We start from the raw sequence: 12904 nt of genomic DNA on the forward strand, positions 1-12904 counted from the left end.
TTTCATTCCCCCTTTATTTTGAAGTTTTTATTTTCACACTCAGAATCTCGAGAGGGTGTGTGGAAGGTGTATGTTCTGGAAGGCTTGACATGTAGAGAGTGAGGACACTTTCTCTCTAGGCCCTGAGGTGAAAAGCAGAGCCTGACACAGTTTTCACGTTAGTTTGTGTTGCTGGAAGAGGGGGTCTCTGTGTGATGGAGGTCCAGAGGCCTGGACACCTCACTATCTGCAGAAAGGGGTTGTTGCTTTTCACCTGAGAGGCCTGGGGACACCTCCAGGAAGCTGCAGTCAGAAGGTCCGCTTATTCCCTGGGCTCTCTTGGGAGGGGTGGAGGAGTAGCTGACAGGAGAGGCAGAGCTGCCTGGAGCCCTTCCCAGAGTTAGGATGCTCACAGTCCACCCTCAGCGCTCGCTGAAGCAAATGGCAAAAGGGGGGTTTGCTTACCATGCGGCCCTTCTATGAGGTGTCCTTCACTGAAGATCCTTCAGGGACTCACTTTGTCACAAGTTCCTTGGGGGTTTTGTCTGTTTCAGCATGAAGAGGCCACACCCTGTGTGATCCATGAGGACGGGCTGGGACCAAGGCCCGGAGCAGAGAAGCCCCAAGGGCGACCCCCACCCAGCACAGCCCCCAGTTGGGACTGGCTCAGTGTCAGGCCTAGTGCCACAGGGCTCCGTGGCTGGGGCGCCTCTGCTCCCCAGGGAGGCTGGGCGGGGAGGCCGGGTTTCGCCAGCGGGCGCCGAGGCTGTCTCCCCGAGGCAGGCCTGCTGGGCCCGGGCGCAGACACGGCGGCTCCGCCAGGCCCATTAATAACCCGGAGGGCGCTGCGCTCCGACAGCGCGGCCGCCGCGGGCCCTGCTTCCCGCGGCCCCCGGCCTCTTACCCCGGGTGTGAGTGGAGGGACACTGGGCGCCTACAGCGCGGCCTGCGGCGTGGGGGTCCCCTTGGCTGCTGGGGGGAACGTCGGAGGAAACAGCTTCGCAGTAACTCGCAGTTTGTAAGGCGAGATGGTAGCAGTTAGCCCGGGAACCCGCCGTCCGGGCAGGAGTTGGGGCCCTCTCCACTCACCATGATTCTGATCTTGAAAGACCCACCGCCGCGTCGTTAAGCCTGCTGTTCGCTTCTGTTGCCCCCTGGGAAGAGCTGGCGCCCAAGCCCAGGCTCCCCCGACTCCCCTGACCCCCCGCACAGCCCTCCTTCCGCCGCGGCCCCCACCCGGCTGCAGCGCCCGCCCTGGGCGCGGAGGGCCTGCGCCCCTGGGCGCCGGTGGCTGGGCGCCGGCTCTGCGCCGGGCCGGGCGCTGGGGGCCAGGGGACCAGAGGAGTGGGAGGGTGCTGCCCCGCGGGCAGATCGCCACCTGCCCTGGTGATTTCTAAAGTCTTCTCTTAATTGTAAAAAGAGGAAAGCAAATGCTCCCAGGCGGCCGGAGTGGAGTCTCTCCGTGAGACAGGTCGGCGGAGACGGGCTGGTTTGCTGGGCTTTCTCAGGGGTTCGACAGCACACACCCGAGAGGGAGACCTGGCGGGAACCGGGGAGACGCCTCGAGGTCGGTCCAGCCGCGGTAACATGGGCGTGCGCACCCCGCTCCGAGGGCTTTGGGGGCGCCCGGGACCCGCACCCGGTACCTGCGGATTTGGGTGCGGCGGACGGGGCCCACCTCTCCCCTGCTCCGGGGCCGCCGCGCCCTCGCGGGGTCACCTCCCTAGCCGGCGGCCTTCCCGGGGCGGGGTGCTGCTGGGTCGGGAGCTGACGGGAGGATGCGCCGCCGGAGCTGCCGAGTTAACCTCTCCCCCCCCCCCCCGCGTGTCTCCGTCAGGTTGCGACATGTGCGCGGACAACCGCCACGGAGAGTGCCCGATGCACGGGCCGCTGCACTCGCTGCGCCGGCTGGTGAGCACCGGCAGCGCCGCGGCCGCGCCCCCGCCCGAGATGCCCGAGTGGCTGCGAGACCTGCCGCGGGAGGTGTGCCTGTGCACCAGCTCCGTGCCCGGCCTGGCCTACGGCATCTGCGCGGCGCAGAGGATCCAGCAGGGCACCTGGATCGGGCCCTTCCAGGGCGTCCTCCTGCCCCCGGAGAAGGTGCAGGCGGGCGCCGTGAGGAACACGCAGCACCTCTGGGAGGTGAGTCCCGCGCCGCCCGCACCTGCCCGCCCAGCGAGCCTGGCCCCGAGGGCGGCCTCCCTTGTTTCCTAGAGGGTAACTCATGGCGGAGACTAGATCTCTCTGGTCGTGCAAATACCTGAGGTCTGCACCACCTGCAGTAAAGAGGTGCGGAGCCCCAGCTGACGCAAAGGCAACCCAGCCAGGAAGGTCAGGGCCCGCAGGCTCTGGAGGTGGAATCACCTTAAGGAGCCTCTACTCCAGCTGAGCTGGATTTCACCTTTGATTTCCTGGGTTCTTGAAAGAAAGAGAAACCAGCTGAGGCGATGGAGCAGAGAGCTCGGGCTCTGGGGGTGTGAGCTAGGTGGACTTTCTGTCCTGTTCTGAGCTCCTCCGATGTGTTCTTGTGAGCCAGGCAAGAAGGAACATAAGCATAAATAGGAGGAGAGAGTCAGGCTCATTTTGTCAGATAAAAACACTGAATCTGAGAGAACGCAACATGTTCCGTTCATAACTTCCAAAGTTCCCGCAGTAAGCCAACTATAGTACTGCAGATCAGAAATCACAGATTCCGGTGCTTCGTAGCACAGCGACGCAGTCTTCAAGAAGACAGGAAATCAGAACACAGGGAAACTTTGAGCATGTTGGTACAACTCAGTTCATGACAGTGCTTCAACAGCACAGTCTTACCTGACACTATTATTTAAAAATAAACAATCTCTTTGAAAAATGTTAACCTGAGCTTTCTCTCAAAGCGTCATGGTTGATGATTGAGGTCCACTCCTGAAGAGACAACCCTTTGCCTGTAGGTAATCCCCCGGCTAATTAGCCACCACTCACCCATGGAGTTATTTATGAAATACAAGGTGCTAGAAGTCTTCTTACCCCTAAGGGCAGTAAGTAAGTATGACTGAGGCCAGGCAATGTAATGGAGTTGGACTAGTCTGAAAAGAAAGTTTCTGAAATGCCAGCAGCCAAGTTGGCATGGGCCTTAGGGCTCCATTAATGGGTCATTTCTGCAGCAGCTTGCCCCTCACACCTTGGCTCAGTGGCCTGTCAAGATGATTATTTTCACTGTGAGCTGCCTCATGGTCACTAACTAAAACTCATGGGACTCAATACTCCACTCATACTTTTGCTGAGCACTCATTCTATGCACTATGTTAGGCCCTAGAGATACAGTGTTGTGAAAAACAGACCTGGTCTCCAGAACCCTTACATGGCTGTTGGCAATGGGGTGTTGAGGCCTGTGTCCCGAAGCCTCCTTTGATGGGGGAGGAGCTCAGTGTGTGAACTCACAGCCCAGCAGCCCAATGACTACACAGGGGATATGGGCTACAGATCCTACATTTGCTGGTGCCCTGTGCCCGGTTCCCAGGGTCATTTCACTCCTAAAGTATTGTTGGAAAATTATACATTTTTAGTCTTTCTGGATAGGATTCTTGAATGAGGAGGGGGGGGGGAATTTGGGCATATTTATTTTACCAAATAGTGCTTTATCTCTTTTTAACAGAAATTTTTATAGGAAAAGAGGGCAGGAGAAAATGGCTTGGTACATAGAGGCAGGTTAGAAGTTAGAGCTTTTGGATAGAAAAAATGACAAGTGGGAAATAAAGCGCCTGGTTTTGAAATCTTTCCCAGTTGGTTTTTGTTTCTGACTAATTTGTTGTAACCTCCAGTGTGGTTTAAAGTTTATAAAACACTTGTAGTCAGTTTTCATGTTCTAGTGGTCTTAATAGGAACTCTAATACCATACAGTTAAAGATCTGCTAATACTTTTCTCAAGAAATTATAAATCAGTTGTTCAGTGGTACAGATTTGCTCTGTTTAAAACTGTTAAAAGTGAGCACGATTTCCCTTTGATGACTTGGGGTTAGAGTGCCAAGGGACAAAGCCATAAACATGAAAAAATCCCTATTGTTTTGTAGTTTTTTTGTGTTTTTTTTCTAAATGGCTGTGGATGATTGAGATATTGTCAAGAGCGCACTACACATATAGAACACGATTGTTCATAGTAATACTGAAAACATGGAGCCTTTCTTTTATATCTTTACTTGTACTTGGTGAAATTTAAATTCTATGTTAGTAAAGAGACTGGAGAATTTAGTTTTTGTTGTTGTTGCTACTTCAGTAGACATACAGTGAGTTTTACCTGTTGTTTGTGTGAGTTGAGTATATTGTAGGGGTGCATGGAATTGGTTCTGTGTTATAAAAATGAATTGCTGGGTGTATGCTTGAATGATCTACAGGTCCCTTCTCCCAATTCAGGACAGTCTATTTGTTTTTGTCATCTGTAAGAACAGTCAGACTAACACACGTTTAGGAGATTGAAAGGATATTAAAATGCAGCCATGCAAAATGTATCAGTCTCCTGAAGGATCATGTAAAATGTAACTGACTGGGGCCAGAGAACTTAGAGTCTATGGCCACTAAAACACTTAAACTTTAATAGGTTACAGATTTTTATTAGTATAATTATTTTTAAGATATGAAATATGAGTTTATTTTTAAGCATTATGATTTATTATTTTTATGAAACATGACTATTTGAATTAAGTTATATTTATAACAGAAGAGTCTTAATGTTGGGTTGTTCCTTAAATTTTATTCTTTCATTTCAAACCTAAATTCAATTGTGAAAGTTTTTAATCATTTTATTATTTATGTTAGAAAGAATCAGTAATTGGAATACACTGTAGGTCTATAGGAAATTTTGGCAATAATTATTCAGTGACTCATGTAAAAATTATCCATTTTAAAAACATACTCTTTTAGATATCTTCCAGAATATCAGATTGACATAAAGCAGATCTTAAAAAAAATTAAAAGCAGTTGAATCATGACTATTTTATTTTAAAAGTCAACTGGAATCGTTTTTCTTCCTCACATTTTTTTTTCAAGTCACTTGCTGATGAAGAAATGTCTTTATATTTAGAGTTCAATACTCAGGTCCTGATGGATCTCACCAGGGTTACTTATCTTTATTTCAGTACAATAAATGGATTGCTAATCTTTTCCCGTCACTGTTTCCAAGTAGATGATGGATTTTTGTTTCAGTTTACAGTTCATTGTTTTTAGTATGGTTGTACTTTATTATACACATGAAGGCTTATTACAGAAAAAAAAATCAGAGTCACCTTCGTTACTCCTTTTGTTTAATAATTAAAAGCTCTATTTTATTTGTAGAAAAATGACTTTTTAATATTTAACATACATCAGCTATGGAGAGCTTGTTTGATTGGTTTATAAGTGTGCTATCATCTTTTAGTTAATATTTTCTTTGTGTATAATCCTGGTTCTTAAAAATCACAGCAATTTAAAGAAAGTTAAATATCATTCTATTACCTTCAATATGTTTTGACTCTTTTGAGTGTTTATGGGAAGTTCTAAGAGTTTTTCTTTCTTTTTTTAAGCAATAACTGAAGGTAATTTTTTTGTAGTTTAAGGAGATTAATAAACTAAAAGTCAAATTATTAGTCTCCTTTTGGCCAATTTGTTTTAAAATCAGAATTTTAATGTGTTCTAAAAAAATAATTAATTCAGATAGTTAAAAACATTACAGGGTGGATTAAATAATTACTTCCCTCGCTTGCATACATTTATTCCAACAAGACTTGAATGCATGATATATTTCTAGCTCTTTGGACGTAATGGGAAAAATCTTTCTGAATGTTTTGCAAAGAAAACATAGTCTTTCTCAGCAATTAGGTCTTATTGATGAGAGTGAGATAATTTTATCCTAATGTGTTTTCTAATAAAGAAGTGAAAAGGCACATTTGATTCCAACATTTATGAAAACATTATCTCAATTATTAATGTGCTCTTTTCCCTTGAGATAAATTAATCTAGTTGCACATGGTTTCCCCTTTCTGCTTAACATCAGAATTTAATATGACTGGACCTGAGGAATGTACACAGTGTGTACTTAAAATTCTACTGGAACAAAATACGGAAGTTTAAAATAAAGTTCCAGTTTAAGATAGGCTAGAAGTACTCAGGCATTTCAATTCAAATTCTGATTTGACAAGAAATTTTAGCAACAATGACAAAATAAATTGTACTTATTTTCACCCTAAAAAAGTTATTCTGCTAATTGAAATAATGTAGCAACTTGTTAGGATTACAGTCAAGGTACTAGAAAGGGATTTGATTTTATAGAACCTGTCTTCTCTTTGCCCGAGTAAACTCCAGTGTCTCATTTTCACTTGTACTACGTGGAAACTTTCATTATTTTTCTTCAGAAAAGCAAGAGGGATAACATAATATGATTCTCTTTGTGGTTTGATGTTGTGCCATAATATTTTAGATTTAGTAAGAGTTTTGCTTTTAAGCAAATGGTCTATTTTTCCATCATTACCATTTAGCTTAAGTCAAAAGACATTAATGAAAACCAATATTAAAAATATATTACACATGGCTACATGTTTATATTTCAAAACCATGATAGGTAATTGGTACTAGAAGGAAATGAATTGATTTTATATTTTAAATGTATTTTATGTTTCTATAAATGACCCAATTCCATTTGTAGTACTGTACCCATTTGTATATATTTAGATGTTGAAAAAAAAACATTTAAAATTAATTACTTTAAATTAAAATAATTTTTTAATTAAATTAAAATCATTTAAAAAGTTGTTCCAGTGATAGTACTATAACTATATACTCCATATTTTGCTTTATCCACTTTGGCTCATTTTTGGCTTGACTCATCAGAACACCAGGGGATAGAATTATGTGGCTGTCACAGTTATATTGAAGTAAAATTTGTGTTTCTTAATAATTTATCAGTTAATGTACTAGACTGCTTGTCAGCTTGGTTTTGAATATGTCAGTTTTATGAAATCCAAATAATTTTCCTTAAAAATAAACCATAGTAATGTTACTGCTATGTTTTAAATTATGCAGGGTAACAGCTGGTGTATCTCTCTGGTTTTGCCTCATTTGATTTGAAGATGTCTTTTATAGTGGTGCCCATTTGATAGAGTGTGAGCATTTTGTAGTTTTACATAAACTGTAAAACCATCTGCTGCCTCTTGGAATCATTTCCAGCATTGTGTTAAAACTCAAAACTTAGTACTTAAAATTGGCTTTGAAAAGGTCCGTGTACAATCCCGGTCCTTTTGACTTATGTATCCCCCTGACAGTGCCACCTTGATTTTCTAAGTCCAGAAATGACTGTTTAAAATAAAATTGTAACAGCCATTTGGAAATTCTCATGTTCGCGAGGGTTAATCCAGATATGCATGTGATGCTACAGTGCTTTAGTTGCAAATACTTTGTAAAGAGTGATGTGTTCTGTATCCACAGGACTATTTTTCTCATTAGTTCAGTTTACCTATTGTTTACAGATTTCTTCTTTTATTGATGGCATTTGTCCATGTAAAGAAATAATTCAAAGTATTTCTTGGTTCATAACTGCGTATTTTCTTACATCATAAATTTTTTCTTTTTTCTTTTTTCACACACTGACTGAAAAGTGGGGTAGAGAAATTCAAATCAGAATCGAGGCGGCTCCTGGACAGATCGCCCTCCCCCCCGTGACTGCGTGGCAGCAAGCGATCCGATGAAAATGGGATTATGGCCACACTGGGCCCGAGAAACCTGCTGGGGAGTCTTTATATTTCAGTGTGTCAATTAAGGCAGTTTTAATTATTTGAGTAAATTTATTGTGTTATCCAGAAATCACTTATAGTTGTAGGATAATATTATGGGTTTTAAAAATTGAATACGAGAGCTGCATAGTATTTCGCCGAGGACTCACGTCCACAGTATCTGAATTCTCTTTTCGCAGAGGATGGAGGTGGTACGCTAAGTGGGGGGGAGATATTTTGCCGTTTTAAAGGATGCCATGTGCAGAGCCACTTCGAGACCACCTTGCTCTTTTTCTTTCTTTTAAAGAATCCTCTGTACTCCAAGTATTCGCGAGTTCAGACATTCCTTGTGTATTTACACAAGAAATACAGACTCCGGCATAACTACTTAGCATAAAAGCCGGAGAAGCCAGAGCAGAATATGCTTTTCCTTGTAAGCATTCGCCACCTCACTCAGATAAGTTACAGAATTCCATTATCCAAATTGTTACACATGTGTGACAGAGGTTGACCTTTCGTCATGTCAATCCTTTCTGTGTAGGCCCCAGGCTCCAGCCTAATGGCTCAAACCCTGATTTACTCACTGTAATAAGGGCAGGAGGTCGAGCCATTGTCAGGCCGCCTGTTCCTGCTCTCCTCGGGGCCTGGCTGAAGGCTGTTAACACAAAGCTTTTCAAAGTGAATTTACAACCAGCACCACTGACAGAGGCCAATCAGTGCACCATAAATGTCAGGTTAGTGAGATTGAGCAGTAAGTAAAGCACTGACAGCGCTCTATTGGCTGGAATCAATTGGCGGGGTTTAACTGAGGAGCGATCTGCGGGCGGTGGGCTTGGGGAGAGCCGAGCGCGCAGCCTCGGTTTCCACCCCGCGGACGGTCTGCGGGTCCCCCTGTGAGCAGGCCGGTGGGTTTACCTGTTAGCGGGGGCGCAAGGGTGGAGCGTCACCCGTTTGCTTCAGCGCCTCCCGAGTCACCCGTGTCGATGTGCTGCTTGATCTGCAAGTTGAGAGCAGCCAAGCCCGCTGGCTCTGAGGCGCGGTGGTAAAAATCAGCCCCGGGTTAGACAGAAAGTAAAAAAAAAGAACAACTTTGACAACAGGGGGCTGTCAGAACCGGGGACACATCCAGGGCACGACAGTTCAGTGGAAGATAATTTGTTCAAATTCCAAAACGAAAGCGGGGATTTGCAGGAAAGCGCAGCCGCGAGCCCGTTGCTTTGCTCTTCCGCAGGCTTGGCAGCGTGGAACTTTCACGGAGTCGCTAATGAGTGATTATGGGTCGAGGGTCTGAATATCCATGAGATGTGGCTTCCCCACCACACGGAATGTTTTTATCATTTTGTGTAATGACAGCCCGGACAACAATTCATTTAGCTCTGAAGGCATCAGCATTAAAATGGAGAAATCCATTAAGATGCTGTATGCAAGGATTTATAAATTAGGCAATTTCCTTGATTATTGCAATCATTTACAAAATTGATTGTTCCAGTGTGGTATAGACAGATTTCAGCAACGATCATTGACAGCAAGCACATTCTCTGATATCTATAGCTACTGGTCACTAAACCAGGTCACTATTCTTCATTCCCCCTGCTGTTCTCGGTCTCAAGGTCAAACACTTTCAAAGAAGCTTATAATTATGATGTTTCATTCGTCTTCACAAGAGACCCACCCAGGCTGTGAGGGTGGGTGTAGGTTGTTCAGTTGTTCTAAAGATTATAGCATTACTTTTACATTTTAATCTTGATTTTGGAAGAGGGTGTTGATGATCCTGATGTTTCAGATCAGTAGCACAAATTTTGAGATGCTGCCAACTTAAAAGAAAATAATTTTTGCAAATTGCAGCTGCAAATATTTGTTTGATTGAAGATCTAAAAGTCAATAATATGTTTTATTTGTTGGTCCTTAGAGTTCTAATTATCCAATAGATATATCTTGGAGTCGCTGGATTTTAGGTCAATGAATTCTGGAAGGCATAATAAAGACATTGTTGCAAGTGTGAAACGCTCCAAATGTTGCAGGTTTTCCTATACAAGAACACACACAAGGGGTTCACTTGGTACTTAATCACTAACCACAAACCACAAAGTTGCCTTTATTCCTGAAATATCAGATAGGCATGCGCAGTGTGTGTACAGAGTTCTGTCCAGTGAAAACTAGCCATGTGGTTTATGCTTAGTACAGAATAACTGGCTTTAGGCATTTACTTTTAATCATCATTTTGTTTTTAATCACAATTTAACGTTTTTGGATCTCTAACACAGACTGGGGCTTGAAAATAGTAACACTTTAGAAAATTGCTTAACACTGTTGGGGAGGCTGAAATTTTTAAGTTTGTCCTGATTTGTATATACAGTAATTTGATCTCAAGGTAGTTCTTTGGTTAAAAGGAGGAATGTTATGTTTGGTGACACCTTGCATTTTTATTTGACTATGGTTGCTTGGAAGTTCATTCTCATTTTTAATTAGTTGTAAAGTTCACTGCTTAAATCAATGAAAAGGCATTATTTTCACTTGTCTTGATATTATCTCATCATTTTTATTAATTTTTTTTTGCAGTATTTCTGGTTTCTGTTAAGACTTAAAAGCCATGTGACTAGATTTGTCTTGGGTGAACTGTGAAGGAGGCACTCAGTATTAACAGATATTTTTGCCAGTGCTCTTGTACATTTATTTAATAAGCCAAGATCTACTGCATGCAATTGTGAAATAACGATATGGGATTAAGCCCATTTTATTAAAACGAACAGTGTTTTTCACTCTGTGTGATCATTTTAAATTAAAGCTGCCTCAGATAATGAAGTGTTTTCTATAGAAACATTCAGTGTAGTCTAATTCAGTAGAAACTTCTTAAGTGCTTTTTAATTGGAATCAAATGAAATGTAATCAAGTCATGTTTTCAGTGTCTTGTAAAGTACCAAGACCTAAGTGTTGTTAGCACACTTGGGAATATTAATGTTTATACAAAAGTAACTATTAAATTCTCAGATATTCATGCAAACTCCAAAATGGTAGATAACTCATAAATAAATTCTAGGTTAGAGTACAGTGCTTCCAGGACCTGCTGTGTTTGTCCCAAACTAATATTAAACTTCATTTGTGATATCAAAAATGCACAAATAGTTCCTGGGGGAGAGAGTCCTGGAAAATATTGGCCTACTGATAGGAAAGCACTTAATTTCAATTTATTACAGTTTAAAATTTGACCTGCATAATCTATGGAGTGGAAAATCTAATTATTAAGCTTTAAAGTGGTGGAAAATGAACTTTTCTGTTAAAAATAATTAACGCTCAGCCCTGGCCAGGTAGCTCAATTGGTTAGAGCATTGTTCCGATACCCTAGGGTTGCAGGTTCAATTCCCAGTCAGGGCACATAAGAGAATCAACCAATGAATGCATAACTATGTGGAACAACAAATTGATGTTTCTCTCTCAAGCTCTCTGCCTTCCTCTCTCTGTCTCAAAGCAACAAAAAATAGTGCTCATCATAAGAAATTCAAACTATATAAAAGTATAAACCACTGGTAACCATTATTGATGATTTTTATAATAGCCTTTAAAGAGATGGCTAAGTAATATAATACACATTTATTTCATTGAGTCACAGTTTTGGTAAGAGATATTTGCACTATCTCCTTGATACTGCAAAGCACATTTTTAAAGCAGCAACCAATGGGATAGTCTTCATAGGATCTCCTGCAAATGTTTGAATTTGGCTCACCCATGAATAGAGTTTGATTTTGTGTCTGGTCCTGTTCTCCTCTCTCTGTATCTTTCCTGTGGGAAATTTCATTAACAATCTGCAGAGCCTACTGATGTTATAGAAACACTTCTACCGATATTTTTATGTGTTTTATAGCATGTCTTTAATAAGACCAGAGCCTTTCTGGGGTCCACCGGGAGATTTTAATGGTCCTCTGAGAGGAAGGAGAGCATTTCTGTTTTCCTTTTTTTGCACATGAAGGTGTTAGCAAAAGAGGATCAGGTCTTTTTGAAATGCTTTTCTAAGGAGGAAGACTCATTCATCTAGTTGTATGTGAGACTTCAGTGAAACTTCTTAATTTTTTTGTACCTCTATTTCTCCATGTGTAAAAGAGAGTCATAATGGACTCTTATGCAAATTAGAGACAATATTTATGACTTTTGTGTAACCAAAGAGACTTTCCCTTTTTCAGTTGTGATTTTAATAGTAATTTTTAAATCTCTAGTGGACTGTGCACATAGTTGCAAAGAACCTCATTATTTGTTAAAAGATTATACACAGTGGGCCATGACACCCAGCTTGTGTTTATTACCACCAAATCAGGCTTAAATAATATTTTAAATGCAAATTTATTTAGCACTGCTTATAAGTAAGAAAAAATTATGTGTTAAAGGGGTCCCACACAACATGGATATAAAAAGAAAAAACTCACTGGGTGGCTTTAATTTCTAAAACTATAATTCTGATGGAGGGCAACAGAGCAAGTGCAAATACTGGGCACATGAACATTTCCTAGATGTACAAGATTTCAGTAAGTGAAATCACTCTTAACCCTCCCAACAGAGGACTGACTTTCAAAATGGAAATGTGAGGGGAATGATTTAGTAACATGAAGAAAAGTCAGGAGGAATCCCTGAACCTGAAGGTCTTTTGACCACGGACCCCAAATCAGGAGCAGTTCATTAGGTGGGTTTGACACAGGATGTTGAATTCTGAATAGAAAACCATCTCAATACCTAGCATATTGTGGCTTGTCAATAAATATTAAATGACAACAAATCAACATAATGACACATTTGCCACTGTCCATAAAAAGGTATCTGCAGCTGCGAGTACCAGTGGGTGCCGATGCTGCTGTACATCAAACAAATTCTGAATATGTGTCAGTGTTGACCCCACGAAGAGCAGTCTGCGTTTAGAAAATTTTAGATGGACAAATAAACATAAATACCAAAACGTGTCATAAAGAACAAAGATTTAGACAAAAATTAATATTTTTTCTAATATATTTATTTCATATTGTAATCATTTCGATTATGGTTTCTGGGGTTTTTACTTAGATGGCAATCTAAGCAAGGGTGATATTCAAAATATTTGACAGCCGATTCAGCTTATACCCTGCCCTGTACACCTGGATGCCTGCGGTCATATCTGCACTCCACAGGGAACATAGCAGCTCCAAATCTAGGATAGCTAGTTGAGCTTTAGCAAAACTATTAAACAAACA

The 12904-nt window shown here is 42.1% G+C and overlaps 1 protein-coding gene across 1 annotated transcript in view; it reads left to right on the forward strand.

Annotated features, from left to right (window-relative positions):
* PRDM6 (PR/SET domain 6) overlaps window positions 1-12904 on the forward strand; it is a 95676-nt gene that overhangs the window by 7620 nt on the left and 75152 nt on the right. Inside the window, exon 2 of the mRNA XM_087815089.1 lies at window positions 1817-2121. Coding sequence (XP_087671215.1) covers window positions 1817-2121 — 305 coding nt within the window. The remainder of the gene's footprint in view (window positions 1-1816; window positions 2122-12904) is intronic.

The sequence above is a fragment of the Miniopterus natalensis genome, chromosome 3 (assembly GCF_054644295.1).
Source record: "Miniopterus natalensis isolate mMinNat1 chromosome 3, mMinNat1.hap1, whole genome shotgun sequence".
Classification (NCBI taxonomy): domain Eukaryota; kingdom Metazoa; phylum Chordata; class Mammalia; order Chiroptera; family Miniopteridae; genus Miniopterus; species Miniopterus natalensis.